Source organism: Opisthorchis viverrini (genome assembly GCF_000715545.1).
Source record: "Opisthorchis viverrini unplaced genomic scaffold opera_v5_98, whole genome shotgun sequence".
NCBI classification, from domain to species: domain Eukaryota; kingdom Metazoa; phylum Platyhelminthes; class Trematoda; order Opisthorchiida; family Opisthorchiidae; genus Opisthorchis; species Opisthorchis viverrini.
In genome coordinates, this window is record NW_008751755.1 from 812,352 (window position 1) to 834,574 (window position 22,223).

The 22,223-nt window shown below is 43.8% G+C and overlaps 2 protein-coding genes across 2 annotated transcripts in view; one reads left to right on the top strand and one right to left on the bottom strand.

Annotated features, from left to right (window-relative positions):
* Positions 1-3,981, bottom strand: part of T265_05316 (hypothetical protein) — a gene marked incomplete at both ends in the record, with an annotated part of 16,676 nt that extends 12,695 nt beyond the window's left edge. The window contains one exon of the mRNA XM_009170299.1: positions 3,709-3,981. Within this exon, the coding sequence (XP_009168563.1) occupies positions 3,709-3,981 (273 nt within the window). The remainder of the gene's footprint in view (positions 1-3,708) is intronic.
* The window catches only part of T265_05317 (hypothetical protein), a gene marked incomplete at both ends in the record, with an annotated part of 19,357 nt that extends 3,034 nt beyond the window's left edge, over positions 1-16,323 (top strand). The window contains 3 exons of the mRNA XM_009170300.1: positions 4,661-4,731; positions 11,794-11,895; positions 16,279-16,323. Coding sequence (XP_009168564.1) covers positions 4,661-4,731; positions 11,794-11,895; positions 16,279-16,323 — 218 coding nt within the window. The remainder of the gene's footprint in view (positions 1-4,660; positions 4,732-11,793; positions 11,896-16,278) is intronic.
* Positions 16,324-22,223: the final 5,900 nt, after the last annotated feature.

A 22,223-nucleotide genomic window follows, 5' to 3' on the forward strand; every position in this document is an offset into this window, starting at 1 on the left:
GCAATACGATGAATGCTTCATTTATCGGGGAAGGTGTAGTCTTGAGAGCACACAGAATCTACTCAGTTGCGTCTGTCGAAAGGACGAGGCTATCATGTATGTGGATGCCTCCAAACAGTAGCCACCCAGCCTTCACACGCATCTGCTGCAACCTAAATCCATACGAACCAGCCTTCACACCTGCGGCAACCTAAATCCATACGAGTGTCCGCAGATTTCGAAGGTGTGTAACTGCTATGCACTTGAATCCAAGCAACCAACATAGTGCGTTTGAAAATATGCTGGTGGGTGATGACTTGTGCATCCTAAAGATGGTCAAAGATGCGTACACATATCCTAGTTTATGACATTGAGTGTGTAAGTAAAGCTGGATGGTCACAATCTAGTTATTTTACAAGGTGTGTACTCGACTTTCTCGTTCTGCTGTCCACACAAAAAGGCTTGGTAGTTTGTATTATGGTTTTCAACAAGGTTGGATGAATCTTGTCGGGTAATCTTGTAGATACGAGTGAGCAGCTTTCGCAACTCAAGTAGGACCGCATATGACCTTTGAGATTACACTCTGGAAGAGAAAGGTCGACTAAGGCTCTCTTGATTTTTGGCCGCCTTCCGGCGGGACTGCATGCACAACCCCAATTGTAGGAAAGGTTCCTCAAAATATCCATACTGCTAAAGCCCCAAGATATTTCAAAAGTGTAGCTGTTTTATTCCTACCCTTCTTATTCAACGTTTCACGCGGTCCATACATAATAAGGATGCGGTTGTGATCGGCTAAAGGCTTGAGAACTATTTGTTGAATTTCTGCACATGAATTGTTCACCACTTGTATGCCAGAGTCTGTACCTGTGACTGTGACACAGCGAAAGTACGTTCATGTTTCCTACAACCAAGGTCCCAGTCTCATTCAGTAGCGACTGTTTGTAAACATCAAAAGATGCCTCACCACTTGAGCATAGAGGTGACAGTGCGTGCAATGTCTACCGAAGTTGCCAGGTGGCCCCAATTCATATGGCTTATTGTAGTCATGATCAATACATATATTGTAAGTATAACGTAGTCTCGATATCAGGGCATAAAATCCTTGAAAATTCAATGTTCTCTGTGTGACCAACTGAAAAGTTGAGTACGGATTTCCCACATCATCGGACTGTAACAGTAAAAGGTGCATGTCGATTTCTGTTGAAGGATTGGACGTAACGTAGATTCAACCCATATTCACAATTCAGGGCACTTTGCCTCTCCCAATGCGTCCGTTATGAGAGGCTTCGTTGTAACCACCGTCCAGCACTTTGTGCTCTCACTGATTGACTGAATTCGAGTGCGAAATCACTAGTGAAACAACTGGCTGCCCAAGACCCATTTATGCGGAATGTATTGACTTCGGCATTCAGCAAATAGCCATTCTTGTGGGATTTCGTCCTGTAAGTGAAGCCAAACTATGCTGAAAAGCCGAGAAGCACTGTACCACTGTTTCATCCTTATTGGGAATCATCAGCAGTGCGCATCTCAAGAAACTCCGAAGAGTCTCGAACCCACGACCTCCCGGCTAGTAATTTGAACACCTAACCGTTTGGTCACGAGTGGTTGATCAGCAGTGTGAGGAGCCAGTCAACACGTTTGACCGCGTGATGTGGATCCCGTGAGTGAGGGATGAGCAGCGCTATATCCTGTCTAAGTGAGAGTTAATCACACTGCTGATCAGCCACTCGTGGCCGAACGGTCAAGTGTTCAAGCTACTAGCCGGGAGGTCGCGGGTTCCAGACTCTTCGGAGTTTCGTGAGATGCGCACTGCTGATGATTCCCAATAAGGATGAAACAGCTGTACAGTGCAGCTCGGCTTTTCAGCATAGATTGGCTTCACTTGCAGGACGAAATCCCACAAAAATTCCAAATCTCCTCACACTACCAACAATAGCCATTCTGTTCACGTTGGGGGTCAATGTGCACGTAACAGGATTTCCCATATTTGCCTGGTGTCCTTTTTACGATGACCTTGCTTCTAGACTTGTCCCGCTACTGGATGTTTGATACGAAAACATGTTGAGGGCACCGTTTTTAATAGGTAAATTTGATAGACAAAGTTGTTGTTTCCATGCGCAAGGATTGATCACGTTTCTGGGCCGGGTTTTTTTTGGGAGAAAAAGGAAGAGCGATTCAGTGATATTTATCATTGTTGAGACTGAAGGAAAAGTTTATGAGAGTTTAGTAAACTGTAAGCATTCGCCACTTGCTGGTTGAAAATTCTCGCCACAGGCCATTGGATACTCACCCAATCAAAAAGACGGTCATAAATTCAACAACGCGTGAATTATCTAGAAGCTTGGGGACAAAAATGGACCAATCCAAGAGGATTCGGTTATTATACAACCCTTGTCTTTTGATTGCTCGTGTCTGGAATTGGGTGACCTGATATCAACTCAGCCATCCTCAGGAATATACAGAATTTGTGTGTCTACAGTGTGCCACGAACAATGGCCAATTTCGAAGGCGGCTCATTTTGTCCTGATGTACGCACCTGACGTTTAAGTAAAATCATACTGACTTACTAAAGCTGCTGCATTAATACTGCTGCTTCCATTGAATCAATTACAACGTAGTAAATACTTTTTTATTATGAGGTTTACCTTGCCGTCTTCGAGCTACATCACCATGGTAAAAACGTTTGTAAAACACCACAAGAATGTCTGCAAGAAATCTATCAGAGACCCTTGATTTAGTCCGAAATGTTGAGCAACTCGCTGAAAATATTCTACTTCCCCGTGAGCTTTCTATCCACTAATGGGCATGTTTAATGTCTGATGCGTGATGTGCGTCATCGGATGATGTTCCAGTCTAAACTCCAGTACCATAACGACCTTGAGAGACTGAACTTACAGTTATTAGATGGTACCTCTGAAGAGAGTAGCTTCGTAGAAGACAGACAATCTACAAAGCGTGCTTTGGTAGAAAGCCCTTTCTTGTAAGTGACCAACATGCAGGAGAGAGTCCTTCTGGGGGTCCGTTGCAGTGACCCCTCAGGAGAGGATAACTGAAATTATTTTACACAGAATCTCTTCGAAGAAATTACACCAAACCGACCTTCTATAAGACTATTCCTAAAAAAGTAACGTGTATTAAGATTTTTAGAACTGTATACAACATACGACTTGTCAGAGGTGGTCACATTCGATATCTGATCTATTCTACGAGGGATGTAAATCCTCGCAGAACGAATAGTTAACGGCATCATTTAAGGTGTGTTCTTCACAGATGAATTAGCAACTCCCTTCATAGGAGTCTAATTTTAAAGCGTTGTCGTAGTTTTGAAGTTCAGGTCAGAAAACACCCACTACTTTGGAAGCGAATTTGTGTTTTTGTGTGGAGATTTCGTTCTGTAAGTGAAGCCGATCTATGCTGAAAAGCCGAGAAGCACTGTACAGCTGTTTCATCCTTATTGGGAATCATCATCAGTGCACACCTCACAAAACTCCGGCGAGCCTTGAACCCGCGACCTCCTGGCTAGTAGTTTGAACATTTAACCGTTCAGCCGCGGGCAGCTGATCAACGGCGTGAGTAACTCGCACTTAGACAAGATTCATCGCCGCTCGTCCTTCGACCACGGAATCCACATCACGTGGTCACACGTGTTGACTGGCTCCTCGAACAACGACTTCCTAGATGAAAGTTCAGCTTAACGGGTGATGTTCATTCTTCCATTGAGCTACTTACAGATTGTTGGCAGTGTGAGGAGATTTCTGTGTGCTCAGGGGGCATAAGTGCCACATTGATGACAGGAAGCTTGCATTCTGATCTTTGCCAAGAGGCTAAATGCCACTCAGATACGCCTAGAGTAGTCACTGTGTTGAGTGGTTTGTCGAAAGATTTGTACTTCGGACAGAGCTCGAGGTAGAATGGTTGTAATTGGAGTGGTTGTTTTTCATGGACAGCCCGTCGAATGGCAGACCGAACACGGATGTGAAGATCCGTTTCGTTGCTGGCCATTGGTGTTTTCAAACAGCCACAGCAGTCATGCCGGAAAGCTACAGTTTTTGCTCATATTTCATGCTTGTAGAGATTTAGTTTTAATATTCGTTCCTTGCTCTCAATTCCTCGTTTTTCCATTTCACTTTTACCTTCCCCACCTGTCTTGGCATCTTCCACCCCTGGTGAATGCACTAAGTGCGACCAGGTCCGTCTAACCTCCGTAAACATTCCACAGTTGTAATGGTACTGAGTGAACTCATCAGTTGTGAGCGAGTTTTTGACTTCCTCGCATGTGATTTTCACTCATCACGATGATCAAGCATGATCTGTAGACATTCAAAACATGCAAAACTCTAGTACTTAACTTACAGTTAATGCATACATTTCAATAGTAACATGTGGAAGGCTTCCACGTTGCAAAAAGATAAAGTCGTTGTGGCTTTTTAAGCAAGGGTCTAGAAGAAGGTCAACTTCATCGCGACTCTAATTAGCCTTGACCTTTCAGAGTTGTCCAAGTCATTTGAATTCATAAACATGGAAGCCACCATGCAAACTTGTCCGCTGAATAGTAGCGTGTTCTAAGGAGCACACAACTCGTGAAAAACATGTATTCTGACGATGCCGGGGAGTTTTGTTGATACAGAACTACTCAAACTGCACAGCATCACAAAATTGAACTGTTTCCTTCAGTTTATAGGAGCGCTGTTCATGTGGGGCATCTATGATTATCACATTAGTTCCGATCAAGTTTATCCTTGGAGTTCTCCTGTGAGTAGTTCGTTGTATCGACAACTCACATTCTGATCGATCTTGTGCAATCTGTGGATATGCGACCTGAGTCATCGCTATCTTCAAATTCGAATGCCTTGTCAGGTCCGCGTCCGAAGTATCTTTGAACCCAGTGTTGAGAATTCCAGATTATAACGGTTTTACCACCGGAAAACAACTTGTTGCATGCTTGGCTGTCAAGAACAGTCTCTTTCATATATGGTCAGTTTTGTCTTACGGACCTAAATCGGTTCACATAGAGGTGCTTAGTTGTTTCATCAAAACAGGTTAAAAATCATTTCTCTTTCACTAAGGGAACAGGTAGACCAGTCGCAAAAACTCTGCCTCTTAAAATAAACTCGCTCGTTAAAGATGGCTTACTTTTGCGATTAGTTGAAGAGGTAACTTTGTTGTGCCTGCTGGCGAACTGCATAGGCATTGTAACGGCATTTGGCCAACCCATTATTCAGCTGACTGATGAGATCCAGAACAATTTGTCTCTCGACAGGGACACTGAGCCGCACCTGATAGGTTGAAACTTGGATCTTTTGAAGTAGTCCCTCTCTTGTTTTAATAGAATCACACGAGGTGACTTTGTAGCCATCGAACTGCCTTTCCATTAGCTGAAATCGGTAGAGTAAGCAATGGTGGATGGATGACTATGGTAGGGTTTTTTTTCAACGAACAAACGGAGGATGACGTACCTCGCGGCAAAACCTCTTCTGGTACAACCCTGTGAGCATGATGGCTGGGAAAATCAGGAATTGTGTTGTTCTATTATGCAGATGGGATGATTGTTAGGACAAAAACATCGTTTGTTTTGTTGTCTATCCTCAGCGTTTGCAATAATCACTGATGTGGCAGATGCAAACTGGTTTTGCTTTTATGTATCATCAAGAAATGTGCGCAAAAGTCGCTGTAGATTGACCGTTACAAGTAATGAATAAGGTGTCGACTGGCGTCACCGATATGAGAATGATGCTCGGTGGGTCGAAAACTTACCGTCTCGCTGCTGAACTGTCTCATGTGATAATACAGGTTCCAAATTTCGCCCAGGTGTCTCATATTGTCCACGCACTTCTTACTACATACAGCCAGGCTTTTACTTAGCTTTGCTTGATCATTAGTATGGCGCTAAAAACGAAAGAAGCTTCGAACCTAGCACAGAAGTTCTCTGACGACCGCCGAAGAAGGTGTACCGACGGAAATTTTACCTCAACTCTTGAGGGACACTACTTTTTGTCAAAAGGAACTACACGACACGCATATAAACTTGGACGACTTTGATTATTTGTTTAACTCACGTACTTTCTGCGGAACCTGTCGATCCAGAGTCATAAAATTCTGTGGTTGATAAAACGGAAAATTAAACAAGATTATGGACGTCGCCGGAACAGTTCATTCAATAATCTAGGACACGTGACCACTTGAGAATTCTTCGGAACACGTATGAAGTCCAACAATCCTTGTAGCTAAAAACTGCGAAACCAATATTTCCGAAAATTCCGTCAGCTAGCTGCAATGAGGTGTAAACTAATCCAAGCTGATGGAAAATATCGCAGCTACCATCTTCCATCGGTCTTTGAAAAATCGGGTTGGTGATGACTAGAGTAATCTCTCATTTATCGTTTCATACAAACACTTTGGTGATAGCGCGATCCTGTAAAAGGTGTATGAATCAGACCTGTGTATATGATCAACAGTCGTAGCTGGGACTAGTGCTCCCACTTCTTGTGGAAGGCGACGGGTTCACGAAAGCTAAACTTCTTACACATTTGTCCTGCACAATTTTGGTGACCACGATGATGTGATGCAGTAATTCGAATAAAAGAGCCGCGCCAAAATTTGTTTGTTGACGGGACTACAGATCTATCAACTAATACGTAGACACGTCACACCCGGGGTTGTCATCACTGTAGTTTTGTGGTTGACATAAAACCGATTCGACAATCTCGCAAATTATGCATCCTTTGGGAAGCACACCACGACCAAGAACGACTTCAAATCGGACTAATTGAGAACAGTACTGGTCAAGTCGATCACTTAGACCATCCTGGGAACAATTCTACTGAGCTTCGGGAGAAAACCATCAAATGTAGCAAGTAGCGCAATTTTCTAATTTCAGTTCACTCTGACATAAAATTCGACAATCTCGCAAATTATGCATCCTTTGGGAAGCACACCACGACCAAGAACGACTTCAAATCGGACTAATTGAGAACAGTACTGGTCAAGTCGATCACTTAGACCATCCTGGGAACAATTCTACTGAGCTTCGGGAGAAAACCATCAAATGTAGCAAGTAGCGCAATTTTCTAATTTCAGTTCACTCTTTCTAATAATTTGGCAACTTTAGCGCATAACCTGTGGGTTCGTGAATTAAGTCTCGAATCACCTCAGTTTATGATGCCAGTGTCAATCTGCAACAAATTAATAAGCCTGGCTGGTACCACAGCGAATTCTAAAGATTCTGCAGTACATGGTTCTCCACTATGGAGAGAAACTACACAGTCCAACATGAAACGAAGTCACTCGTTTTCGAATGTCTGAACTATACTGACGGTGAATTAGTTCACCATCCCCTCGTCGTTGAAATACAGATCCTAAGACTTCAGTGATGAATGGTTGTCATTCACTTTGTTTGGACGGAAGTCGAGAATGTATTGATATGTGGAATTTGAACAGAGACACAAGAAGTTCTATCGGGCGTATGGTAGAGACAGTTAGCTGTCCTGAAGGCATGGAGTCAAGGTATCAATCATTTCGGCTATTGGTCCCAGTCTTTTGTTTGCAAACTGCGAGGCAGTCAGGTTTGTTAAAGTGTTTTTTTATTGTTAAAAACCAAATAAAGCAATATTATTAAATTCTGTTGCGAACATTGGTGTGCTAACCAAATCCAGATGCGTTAAAGCCTCGAAGAGCGTTTCCTGTAGAGGTTAAAGCTAAAACCTACAGATTCCGGAAGATTAGCGTTTAACAAGGCTTTGTTTTGTTCGGAAACACAACAAAGGGGGTTGATAAAAAATACCATAAAACGGGGATTTTACAGAGCCGTCTGAAACGAGTGCAACCTAACGTTGATCAATGTCTTCGAAACCCAAAAATTTGTCTCTTTTGGCATGGAGTGGCTATAAATGTCGGTGATTTTCTGGGTTGCCCTAATGTTAAGGTCATATAAGTGCAAATGCACGTGGCTGCATTATTTCTCTCCGATAAACAATGCGACGTTGATAGATATGAGATGTATACGTATCATCATAAGCAAACAGTCTTGAACATTATTTGCCGGAAAGGTTTTCTTCTCAAACTTGCTTTTCAGAGGTTTTCCGATTGGGGCCTAAGTTTTACTGCGGTATCTCTCACGTCTTTGTCGATAAAGCACCATGTGTGCAGCATAACAAAATGAGGCCGGTGGCCCGAGTATTTAGAAGCGAAATCTGCAAGTTCGCCCACCGGGTGAAGCTATAAAAACGCAAGTTGTTCCGTTCTCTTGTGATAGTCAAAAGCGCAAGCCACATGGAGACACAAGTTCATAAAGGAGCTTGTATTTCCATACAAGTGTCTTCTTCAAGCCATACACAAGTAGGAGAAATGCAAACACGGAAACGTACTCTTCCTATTTATCTAGGTTGCCATGTTTTTTTTGACGTGCTGCGATGAGGGGTGGCTGTGAATTTCCCTTGACGAGGTTAAACAATACGAGTAAAACGAAGAGGAAACAAAACAACAAGACACTTAGTCATCAGGCGAAGGCCAGAATCCTCCCGCAAAGCGTTCAAAAAAAAAACACAACTGCCAATAAAAATGAAATGTTGGAATATAGTAGTCACAGCAAGCTAACCTTGGACGTGATAGCTTAATTTGCACGTGTATCACGCTACTCACAAATAAAATCAGCTCCACCTGTGAAAACAAAGGTTGAAATGTTCGGGCACTCCTGAGCCCATCCAAAAGAGTTAGTCATTCTTTTGAGAACAAAAACGGTTCAGAAGTATCACTGGTCAGTAGCGTAAACAGGACAACGAGAATCGAAATGATAACTTCCAAAAGAGATGACCTATTCCGGAATATGGACGATTTTGGACTTTTGCGTTGCCGGTCGTGGTCACTAACAAGTCTGCTTGCTTACCTGACACTGTACGACAGTTCCCTCCGTAGTCATTCACCATTCGGGTCGCAAGCCACAGAAGTGCGTCCCCGTCTAGTCCCCGATATTCTCGGCTCCAAATGTCAATGTTTGTCTTGAACTTGAGTAAGAACATGTTGTCTGACTGCCCAAATTCAGTACAACCATAGAATTGACCCCTCTTCCAGAATTTTGAAGCTATTTGTTCAAGCTGTAATTGGTCAAAATACACGTGTCTTATTCGAACTCAGCTATTTTGAATATATACACACATATACTATATATTTATATATTGGTTCCAGTGAATACTAATCAGTTGAAGCAACATGATTAACTTCAATGGAATCAACTTCAAGATAAAGACAAAAAAAGACAACTCACGTTTCCGCATGTGAAGCCACCTGGTTCATCTCCACGCCCCGGTTTGGCCCACTGGGATATCAAGATTTCTGAAAATTTTTACAAAATCAAACAAATTTCCCAAAAGTAGGTTTTCATTAAACCAAGGCAGTCGGTAGTAAAAATTAGGATGTGCGCCGCTTACCTCGTTCGTAACAAAGACCATAAGAAATCAATGTAGTGAACAAAATGTGCATAAGGGCTGTTTTCATTTTGTTTGTCATTCGCGGATAAGGTTTCTCGCCCTCTCCGTTATATGCAATCCAGTGTGCTTCTGTACTCTCTTTGGTTGGCTATCGTAGTTTGACCTTCGAACACGTCAAACAGTGAGCGGAAATTCTAAAATGCTTGTCTGTTCTATCGACAATCATGGACTTAAGTGAAGGAGGGCAACCCGAAGTGTAAAACCCGACTTATCGCCAGATCACAGACTGACCACGCGCTTTGAAAATCTACTATTTACTTTACAATTGAACGAGACACACGGTACTTTTGCAAGTTTTATTAATTCCTGGTGATCGTACAATCAAGTTTGTCCTTTTAGGAGTTTCGTGTGTTTGCTTATAAACGATTAATTGTAACAGGAACTTCTTGTTAGAATTTAATATTGAATAGCTGGTAGTTTTCGTTTACTTTGAAAGGAACTTTTAGTTTTACGTGAACTCAGACCAATATGACGCAAAATGCAAATGAACAGTAGAATAATCCTAGCTTTATACAGAGCAGAAATATGTAATGGGCTGTCCAAAAGCAGTGACTTCAGGGACAAATGAACCGTGGTTCCGTCCTACTTTGTCCCGAGAATTGTGCAAAATCTGCCTAGATTAACGCTTGATCAATACGCTTTGACCTACTGACCTTCTAAGAATCTATGTGGGTCGTTATTGTTTTGTGTGCATTTTGTTCTGCAATACAAATTACTTCATTAAACTGAAATGGGATTTGACTAAGTAAGTTTCGGGCCGGAGAAGACACTTGGTGTATTTGGCGAGTTCCACGTTAAATCTCAGAAAGGTTGTGCATTTTGCGCACTTCAATTTTTCCTCCACTATAGTGCATAGTTTCCAAAATAAATCGTTCAGTTGTAATACCCTTTCAGTGCCTAGCTGTCATGCCACTTGAAGGAAGTACCAGGGGTGAGATATTGCCAGTTTGACCAAGCCTAGATTGGAGAAGTCGAGATGCAGAGGCCGGACATTCCGGTCGGTAAATTCGTGCTCTAACAACTGATCAAATGTTTTTTGACCTCTTTTTTGATAACTTGACCAGTGTCAGCATTACCGTTGAGTAGAAGTCACTCTAATAATAAGGAACAAAACATTAGATTAAGAGTCAAATGAGCACGCTGTTGGGTTGATAGGTCACAGGCAATATCCTGCGATTCCCGATAGTAAGTGACCGACACTTAGGATTCATTTCCTTTCGCTGTGTGTGCGGCATCAAACTGTGACATTGAACGCAAACTCACAATGCGCCGTGACGGCCATGACCTATTCCACTGGTCCTGAGTAAACTCCAAGACCATTGCCGCCCAACATCAAAGCCATCGGCAGTTCTCCATCACGATAGCTTCAACTCGTCACCCACACCTTCATCTTGAGCTTGAGATGGTCAAGTGGCTGGAGCACCAGCTTACTGATCGTTAGGTCCGAGTTACGAACCCAACATCTGCATCCGGACTTCTCGTTTCTGTGCTTGGGTAGCCTGACAGTATCTGAGCCCCCATGCTCGCTTCAGGTAGGATGGCAGCTGGGCACCGAAAGGGTGTTTCAGCTGAACAATTATTTACCGTTTCATCTTACCATGTCATGTCCATTTTCGTCAGTCTGAATGTCTCTTGTGACTGAATTATGCCGAATATTATGCAAAATAGCTTGTAACCGTTAGCAAAACAACATATCGGTTTTGTGTAATCACAATTTGAACTATTGTGTTTGAGCGTGAGGTCCGTGAACACGGAATGGGACTTCATAAGGACAAAATTGCGCTATGCTGTTGAAGAAGGAACCCGATGAGGCTGCTCGATCATCCGTTTTGGTTGTTCACACGGTTGATAAAGATGATCCAAATGGAACAACACCTCTTGGATGAGATTGTGGCCCACTCAGAGTGTTCTAGCTGCTTATAACCAGGTCAAATTACCGAGAAGCGCATTCGTCACTCACAGGAGCCGGTGCCGTGAGTCGATGGGCAATATATTTCTCTGAGTTCTGTTGTCAAACAGAGTGACTAACCTTCTCTGGCTAATCTCGTTTTCTAAATCATCTGAGAATATTCAAAATTTACGTCTTCCCTGTTGACAGACAGATGTACTTTATTCGACCACAACCACCCCCAACACACACACACACCTCATACTAGTTTCGATCAGCGTGTGTTCGAATCTGTAATTGAATCGATTCATGGAATATGGTTGGACTAAAACACTATGCAAATCAGTGTTCCAAGTTTTCCGTTTTGTTTTTATGCGAATACTAAGGGCCACTTCATGCACTTCATAGTTTTTTTTGCAATTTATCCATCTTTTCACGCTTCAGGCTTGTCGTCTGTTTCAAATCACGTTCGTTTCTTCACAGAGTTTGCCTCGTTTGTTGGTTCTGTTGTGGCGCGTTTCGCTGTCTGATCGGTCTGGCCTTCTGGTGATTCCACCTTTAGTTTCTTTTTTCCCTTGTTATGCTATATTTTATGGTATTCATCACATGAACACATCACATACTCATCTGCAAATGATTTATCTTAGAAATCCGGAAATCGGGCTTTGATAGGCTTGAGACGGTGCTAGATTTGACCTTCGGGGACAATGGCTGCATAGATCAAAGTGAACAACAGATGGTTTTAGCTATGAATACAACTGTGCGAGTGTGATGAGCCACCATGCCAGCATGCACAGTGGATCTCCACTGACTTAGCAATCATTTGATGTTATTTCACCATCCTATGACTCGTCTGTTTGTGTTCATATAATTGTGAGTATGTGACCACATTTCTTACGTCAGCCTCGCTTAGCGCCACTTGTCGTGAGGAACAGAAAGTAACGCTATGGCGTTGATGAAGTTCGTTTGAATCGTCCTGGTCGGTGTAAAGTTCTGAATCAACTCATTTCTTTCTCCTTCCAGTATAAATGAGAGAGAAAACCAAAGAGGACATCGTTGAAAATTGGAGTACCCCTGCTACAGAAGCCTTGTGTCCATATTTTCTAGTCTACAACGAGTAAGGGGTTACTCATTTGATTGAGCGGAATCAATTTCGATCCGGTCACTGACGCCACGTTTAATTATTCACATCAAACGTGCAAAACCATCGGTAGATTAGTGCAGAACTTGCAGTCCAGGATGGGGACAGCATGATCCTCACTGTGCCTGGTTGGAGACACTACAATCTATGGCTGTCAACCGATTTCAGTGGCGTTCTTGTTGTCAGTTTCTATCCAGATTGCCTGAGTGAATGTCTGGGGGTGTAGACACCTCGGAATGATTGTAGTAAGCTAGCACTAAGTCCCTTCCCCATCCGCCTTTATTCTTTTCTTTACAATAAGGCTTTCAAATAAGTCATGGCAGTGAAGCATCGGTGTTGAACACTGATGTCATGCTGTCGATGATGATGGTGATGCAGTCCAGGTCTTGGAAGATATTTGAAATACTATTGTTCCTTTTGCACCATTCTTTCTTGAAAAGTGGTTTGTGTGACCGTAACAATCTGTTCACAAAACGTCATCGCTGTAAAATGTCAGGGACTTATGGCAAAGCGTAGAATGTTGCGACCGCTTCATGGGCTCTCCGAAGATCCCATTCTTGTTCTCTTCATCTGGCTTCACCAAGCGCATTTTTAAGTCGGCCATCCACAGACTCCAGGAGATTCTATTTCAGCCTCGCCTACACACTGGGTACGATTGCATAGTAGCCATCGATGCCCCGAAAAATCTGTTATACAGCGAAAGACACTATCTGATTCATCTCTTTCGTCCACGTTGTTGATTTCGCCCCCTATCGAACGACTGGTTGGTTGTAAAACCCAGAAGTCCATTTGTTCTATGCTCATATTACGCAGTTGTTGACTAGGAGGATGCCTATTCTGAATTGGATTTAAACTTTACATTCTAAAGTAGACCAAATGACCGACTGAATGCATATTATCTTGTGACACATCGTCCAAAATTATCATAGAACATTTGTCGTTACAATATTAACTGTTGAAGTATCAGTATTGTAGTAGTTTTATTCGCCTTGCAGTTTCGAGAGATGATAACATGACACTTGAAATCACACAGAATTACCGACAAACAATTCAGCAGTTAGTTAGTTTGAACGCAAAACCTTTGCTTGGAAATAAACTTTCGAACAGTGGCGTGACTAAAACTGATTCCCTACCGGCCTGGTGCAGCACACTCAGTTGCCTGGAAACATCAAAACCGTGAGATTCAGCTGGGTTCAAGGTGAGTCTCTCGAAAAAAAAACAAATTAGTTTGCAAATGAGTGTATATTTGCTAAAACCCTACCTTGTTTTGATCACTCGTTTGAACCAACGCTCTTGTGTTAACATGCGATTGTTCTAACTAGTCAATGCCATAATTTAAAAAAAGAACTGAGACCTGAGGTGTGTCCTCAACTGGGCCCAGTTCGTGTCCTTGAGCAGAATTGAGGTTGAGCACCATTCAGCCGAAGTCAGATGCGAACATATAATTACAGGTCTACAATTTCATACTTTCCACATTCTAACAGGCTTGCCTTAACATAAAAGGCGATCGCATTGAGTGCCTGAAGATGTTTTTGTTCACCACTTCGAACGAGGTCCTAGTCTCCGTACTGATCAGGTATCTAAAGTCAAGCATCGCTGGTCATTGCTGTTCCAAATCTGCAAGGAAATGTTCCACCAAACTGAACAGTCAAACTGATGAAATTCACCAGTTATCCTTGAAATCTCATCGGCAATGAATGAGATGTGGTTGATTCCAATTGTTCCTCCAAGAGAACAGGCAAGAAGACCGCACAAGAACACACGCAAAAGTCATGGAACGTTGCGTCATTGGGGGGGACCTCAACGAGACAAAGCCGGGGGCGCTGAATATCTGCAGTACCTGATTTCACTATAGTTTGATGACAGATTGCGGTAGAAATATAGAAGCATAGAATGCAGAGCCATTAAAACATAGCTGTCCATTCCCAACCAGTGATGAAGAGTGCCTCAGTTTATGAGCAAAGGATCGCTTGGGGGTGTCTTAGACCAGGACAGTATTATCCATTTACTTTCACACACACACACACACACACTTTGCTGCTCGCTTTATTATAATCAGTTAGCTCCGTGGTTTCGTAGCAAATTGTTTCAGGGGATTTCAGACCCCATAGAGTGGAACGATTTCGTCAGCTGACAAATAGACCCTACGTGTATAGCAATCCAACTTTTGTGGAGCTCTACGTGTTCTCACGATGTTCAGCGATTTGGCGTTTCTCACCCTCTCACACGTGAACGCTACACCAGCCTTTAGTGCTGAATCCGCAGCTCACCACCACCTGCGTGCAGGCCAATGAGCGAATACTGTTCATTTCGTCCATTGTGTGCACGGCTTTAGGACACGTATCACCTCACCGGCTCATGGTAGAGTTTACTAATCAATAGCATTCTGCGAATCAAGCCGATTCGATACACGTTCTGGAATCTTATAAGAGTGCAAAACAGGATGGGCAGTTTTTGTGGGATTTTTGGTAGCGACCAGTGAAAGAGTTTGTAGCACTTGTAAACTGCTCTTTTTCATGCTCAGTATCATGTTCTTTTTTCCCATCATTATCAGTCACATCGCTGTACAAAAGTTTGTTTTACTGAAATACAACCGCTACCGCCCGCGCGTTGGCTCCGACGTGACTTTGAGACTTTTGCTGAGTGACTGTTGTTGTGACCGCCGGTTGGCTATATTTGACCGCTGCTAACACTAAACGTGAACAAACATTTCAGCTACAAACACTGGACCAATATATTCACGCTTGTGGAATAATATTTCGATCACCGGAGATCTGGGATACCAGGAAGGTAGAACTATTCTTAGTGTGGTGGTTCAACGGAATACGGAACTACGGAATCTCCTATTTTGAACTGTGAGTCAAAATTTACTTGTATTTTTCTCTTTGTGACTTTGTACCTGGCTTACATCAGTAATTTGTTCAGTTCACTAGAGACTCCATAGGGCCGTTAACCACTACAAGTTGGTCGGACAACCTCTGTAACAATAGTTCCTCCTCCCCTTGTTAGTAGTGATCGACTGATCACTGTTAAACCCAGGCGAGGGTTCAATATTTTGAAGAATGAACGACGAGGTATTTGTGAAAACCCTCCGCAACAACGGATAACATATTGACCGCGTAGTCAGTTTCGGGATTACAGATGGTGCGGCCTTTTTTGTAGGAGAATGACACTTCGGCAAGAGTATTTGGAATTTCCAAATTCGAATGAAGACACCGCTCATAAAAGGTTTTTTTGAAATAATGAATTTGTTTTGTTGTGTATAAAGCTCGGCCTGTTGTTAAGGTCCTTTGGACCACGTAAACAAAAGTACAAAGCACGTGGAATTTCAATTTGTTGACTGCAGCTCACTCCGTTGTTGCCGTCTTCGAACTAACCGAAGCTTTAGTCATGTTATACTATACACACTATGAGTGAAAAAGGCATAAGCAGCTAAGTAGCTAATTCCGCCATGATTGTGAGTTCATTGCAGTGCGTTTTGGCGTCCGATTCGTCTTCTAACCTTCTAGACATGGAGCGTACTAGCATCACCGAAAAGAGTTTCCATTTCTCTTAAGTGATTATGGATTCTCGTTCAACGAGCTGTTGTAACAAGATACCCAACTTCATCTACACTTAATCCCCTGTTTATAATATTCTTCAGCTAACTGATCTTCAAAAAACCTCTCAAGTTCCGGTAGATGAAATCTTCAAGGTATGGTGTTGTATGATGTTTTTAGGACATACGAATCATGAGTTTGTTGAAAACGTTTCCATAGCGCACTTTCCTCATTCTTGATGTTTAACAGATATCTGCCGTCTCCAGTTTTCCGTCAACTTTACGTTTTTCTTGAACATGAGGCGGCGGGTGTGCGGCACGTTCATTTACAGAATACTGTATTCGAGAGATTTTAGCTGGGATTCGGATGGGTCTTCCAATAAAAAACAAATTGGCGTGCAAATAACATACTGTTTTCGGATACTCGGGGACTGCGCCTACCTGGTCAACTCGAAGAAAGACGAAAGCGCTCCTCAGCTGTTGAGTAGTGTTCGTTGGTTTGCATAAAGCCTGGTTGTCAGCCAAAATGCGCAGCGAACTAAGATGGCTCAACGTTGTGCTGAACATCGATGGTGTCCATTTACACGGGTCGTCGAGAAAACAGATTTGACCAATTCTGGCGACTGCAGCCGAATTAGCGGGAACGAGGCCATTCGTAGTTGGTGTCTTTTGGGGTGCTTCGAAACCAATGGACGTCGAAGCCTATCTGCAAGACACGATAAGTGAACTGCAGCTGGTTTTGGACAGTGGTTTCACTTCAAATGATCTAGAATGTGTGCCTATTCACCTGTCACGCGTCATTTGCGACAAACCAGCCAGGTCGTTGGTCAAGCAAACCAAAGGACACTCCGGTTATTACGGATGCGATAAGTGTGTCGTCCACGGAGTCCGGCTTGTAAGAACAATGACTTTTCTTCAAGTGGACGCCCGTTTGCGAACAGATGCCGGTTTCCGTTCGGTGTCTCCCCATTTGAACAGCTCCCAATAGACATGATCAAGTCATTTCCCCTTGATTATATGCATTTAGTATGCCTTGGCGTAACCAAGAATTTGCTGGAATTTTGGGTTGGTGGTCAAGCGCGTCGTCCTTTCAGATTGTCACAAACGCAAAGGGCGGAAACAAACCACCGCATTTCATCTGTACACAGTCACACCCCCAGCGAGTTTCAACGGCGTTACCGTCCTCTCGAGGACAGTGGGCTTTGGAAAGCCACAGAGTTCCGACAGTTTTTGCTCTACTTAGGGCCCTAATAAACAAAGAGGCCGTGCCTTCAAGCGGCATTACGCGCTCCGTTGCAATCATCAAGAAGTTTGGTACGCTTCCAAAAAAATCTAATTGAGCCTTTACACGTCTTCAGGAGCTTACTCTGAGGCAGTCCGGTTCCGTGCAGTGCTAAACTCCTCACCCGTTGAGTAAGTGCGGCCATAATTTCAGTTTGATGTATATTTTAAATGTAGTTCGGCTTATGGCCACCTGTCATCCGCGATTTCGCTACCACCGCTTCGGGTCATGGAACAAACCAATGACTCCGGTGAGGAGGCAAGCGATTCTGATGGATTGCGTGTGCCAGAATATCCAAATAGAAAAACGGTGCGCATCCTGTCTGCGTTTCGAGGTAAACTTCAATCACGTACATCAATTCATACCTAGATGAAATGCGTGGCGAGGCCGTGAAAGCCGAGGCATTCCGAAGTGAGTTTATGTCACTTTTATTGCTTATTCGCAGATCGCTTGACGTGGTCGAAGGGAGAAGAAAAAAGACCCATATCATGCACAGAGTTGCCAACACTCATAAAGGGTGAGGTAGTGACACTTGTCACTTTAGATGCAATGTACCCCGTGGCCGCACACTCGAGTGTCGCAGTGGATTTCATTGAGAAATCAATCCAGTCTTGGTTCAAGGGAGCCTTTGATGGAATCCCTGGAAACCGGAAGCTGAGACGCGAGAGGGCCGCCTTGCGGCGCATCCGAAAAAATCAATGACGCTGTAATGATATCCTCAATAGATTTATATTTTTCCAATAACCTCGTTATCTTTTGACCATGCAGCAAGAACGACGCGTTTGGTAATTATCTCCGGCGTTCGGCAATAATACGCATGCCATGAGGTTAGGTAGTCAGCGATTACTCAAAGAGGCAGTAAGTTAGCCGACAAATATGCCTAGACAAACTTGTGGTTGCCACCGTTGGCCTCGTCCGGCTGCAAGGGGTTTCGAAAAGGGCCATGTAAAGGTCGGCGGAAATTTTTTCGAGGTGCCACCTTTGGCCGCCCTTAGCCACCGGTGGCGCCAGCGGTGACAAGGGTAACAAGCCACCCCTTTTTTCACCTTTTGCGACCAATGGCCACCGGTGGCGTGTTTGCTGGGTCCAAGGAATCCCGAACTCGCAGCCTCCCGGTCAGCAGTTTGAGAAGTTAACCGTAAAGTTTAATATCCAAACGCCTGATGTCCCGGTGAGCTTCCTAGCCGAGTTAGTTCCGTGTCTTATATACCGGTGTCTTATGTAGGGAAATTTCCTAAAATTAGCACGGTTCTTCGGGGTTCGGATGCTGAGGTGCTCGTTTGTGGTGGTAGGAACATCCGTCCTTAGGATCCAATTTTCCAAACGCCACTCTTCATCAGCAGTGGAGTTTTATTTTCCTAAATTTTTTTACTGATATGAAAGCAAAAACACTACAAAGACATTATTCAATCAATCAATCAATTTATCAGCTATAAACGTTGTACCGTAGGTATGATGTTTTCAGCTGCCACAGCCTCGATCAACCTAACTCCAGCCTTAGCCTTGCAGGCGACTACATGTCTATTTAGTTCATGAATTGGATAGCTATGCATTGAGGGCGATGGGTTTGACACAAGAGCATCACTAGTTGCGCGACTGAGGCATTTCCGCCAGTGTCATCAGCCATCAGTGAGTTGAGTCCCAAGGTGGCCATCTAAGGAAGCCGCCGTTGACGACTCGTTTAGGTTTACAGGTTATTGTTTTAATACTTCGCCACTAGATCAAACACGGTCGCTTGTACTCTGCGCAAAGCTGGGCTAAATGAACTCTGTAAGACAGGCGGGCTTCTGCCGTGCAAAGTACATGCCCTAACTAGCACAGCCAATAAAACGTGAGTAACTCAGCAACCGTGGAATAATTCCTTCTTCCTAGAATCATTAGGACTAATTCAGGATTACTAATCCGATGTTCCCGCCGGAAACAACCAATGCTTTGGAGACACTGGTTGAGAGACACCGACAGTTTGCGTTTGTGCTCTACGATGTGTTTGATTAAAGAAGCAGGATAAATTGCACTGTCCCAGTGTAATCTATGCAAACGACAGACAAACTGACGTCCCGTCAGCGCCAAAGGTATTAGAAGTCGGCAAAAGCTGTCTTGGCCTTCTCGGTTGTCTAGATAGTCCATCGGAACCTATACAACTAGCCAGATAAACAAATTTACTCACTGTGTCGACTGGCTTATTTGTGGTCATGATAGTTGGGGTTGTTGCCATTCACTTTTGTAGCAGCATTTCGCATTTTGCCGGCGTGAGACGCATGCCAAAACGTGTGGCTGATTTAAGTTATTTCAAATTGCATTTCTGCAGAATCTGATCCAAGCAGAGCAACTGAAGTGTTCTTTGAAGTGGTCAGGCCATCTCTCAAGTCGACGACTGAAGGAGGGAATTACCGTTCGGTCCTTCCCGGATAGTCTTTCATGGACACTTGCAATTTTTGACCGATTGGTCAAATCAGCCAGAATATGGCGCGGCATTTGCCCACACCGAAAGTCTACTAGATCTCTCTGGCCTTCAAAATCTACCACCGTTCTCTGTCATTCTTCAAGCTCCTGGTTATTCGGTATTAAAAGATCTTCATGCGTCATCACAGTCACTAGTTTTCGGTATGATGAAATATATCTGGTAATCTCGATTATATTGAATGTTCAGTTGGGTAAGTCAGATCACCTGAACGGAGGGTTTGCAAGGCTGAGAGTATTGCTCCTTTAATCCGATTCAGTGCAACCTCCTAGCAATCTTCGTCATCTGAATAAATGTGCTATTCTCGTAGCTTCCTATCTAGATCAGCTTGATACGCTTGAGATGCCGAAGCTTCTCAAAAAAGGTGGAAGGAACTGTTCTTTTTGGCGCACGAAATTCCTAAAGAAAGCGAGTGGTAACCAGGTTTATGCAATCGCCTGATCAGAGTTAGATTGTGTATACTGTAAAGAACAACAATCAATAATTATGGTCCTTCACCTGTAACTGATAGCCACGTGTTCCACTTGAGTTTACGGCTGTCTTGTGGTTGTTGGCCTCCACCTAACTCGATGTGAGCGTTTGTTTTGGAGGTCCCTACCGGCTTGGATCAGACGGTTGTGTGCACAAAACCGAAGATTTCGCCACTAATTGTCGGTGCACTGAGAATCCAAATCTACCACCTGATTATGCTTCTTTCGTACAATCGAGCATTATTATCGCCCGCTACGACTACCATCTGTCTTTCTCGATAACCAAAGAAAGCGCGACAGATTTTCATAAAACCCGCCCTTCTCAGTTACAGAACTGTTGTCTGTTGGGGCATGTACCGGTCCGACAAGCAAACACTGTGTACCGCAGTGACCTGCATTGTTCACGATTGAGCCGGACGACTGTGCAGCTCAGAAATAACTGTTCACTGGGATCCAGTCCAGTAGGGCGCTTTCAGACCTGAGGCTGAGTGTAAATAGCAAACCGTAGACGCCACAAGCCATTGCATCAGAATCGCCAAAGTGATCGTTGAAGGGTGAAATGTGAAATGTTTGAGCTCGTCCTAATGGGCGTGAGGTGCATAATAACGTGGGGTCTTGTGTGTGTGTTCGGAAGGCACAGCATACATTACCACATTTGGAAAGCAAGTTTCCAGAAAGGTATACCTGTTGACAGATTTGACATGGAGTACGGATGTTGAAGGCTGCAGTGTGGATCAGATCATTAGTACGCGACTATTTTAGGGATAATATCGGGACAAGGAACAGTGCTTAATGGACCAGAAGATGAGCTGACCACTATGCATCATTTGACCGATGGTGAAGTGATGTAGGGGAGGTCCAGTGAGCGAAGGGCGGTAAGGGCGAATAATACCTCCAGTTTGCCCATGCCAAAGAAAAGGGCTTGGTGACAGTGTCCCACCTTGGGCCTTTGACTCGAAGGTCTGACCCTTAAAGGCAGTGGTATGATGTAGGATTTACTTCAGGACTCCAAACCTAGCCTCAGAGCCAAAAATTTCAACCGCGGTGCAGCAGTTGTTGGGGCTATCTCGCGTCACATTTTCCGGATCCAGTGGCTCATTATGCGTAAACTTTGACTGCAGGAGGGCGGCCTCGCCCAGGGGCGCAGGATGTATGGTATCACTATCAATGCACATGTGCACAGCCGGTACATTTCCAGAGGCACCAGACAGATTGTGATTGCATTGGTTTCGGCCGTAATGAAAAATGCGCCAGCAGTCACGGTCAACAATCGGACGAGCGGAGTTCGCAGCTTCCAAGGCCGACCTTTAATAACCCGTCCATTTTTGGCAAAAGACTGCATCGCAGCTTGCGTGAATATGGACATTCTGGTCACCTGACGGAAACACTTTATTCAGACTACTTGTTCAGAACTGCCTCAGACTACTATCGCAGGGGCCAACGTTGTGATAGATGCACTTCTTCCAACACAAACGTAAATAAGGTCTCGCCATATACTGTTATCTCACGGTGCTCTACAGACTATTGTTCCATGTAAACAGCCATTTGTCAAGGGCCTCTCATCTCCAGCTTGTCCTTCATACAAATATTACCCGAGGGGTGATCCGTTTCGCAGTGGAATTTTTAGCGCTTGTTGTTTCTAGCGTCATGATTTGATCACTGCACCCAGAGTACCATATTCATCGAATAAACCGTGTTGTTCAGTGCTATCGGTATTGAAGATTTTTGTGCCGCTTGAAGGGAACTTTTTAAGCCCTGGTCATATTTAGAAAGCGGTGAACAGTTACCTATTCTGGTCCTCCGTTTTGAGTTAGTCCACCAACCTGGTTGAGGCCATTTTTCAAACTCTAGATTCCTCGTCGCTTTACTGACAAGTTTGGTCTGAAAATAACCGTTTATTCATCGAGCTGCGTATTGCTGATGACTCCTGAAAAGGATAAAACGGCTGTACAGTGCTTCCCGGCATTCACTAGCATTCACTG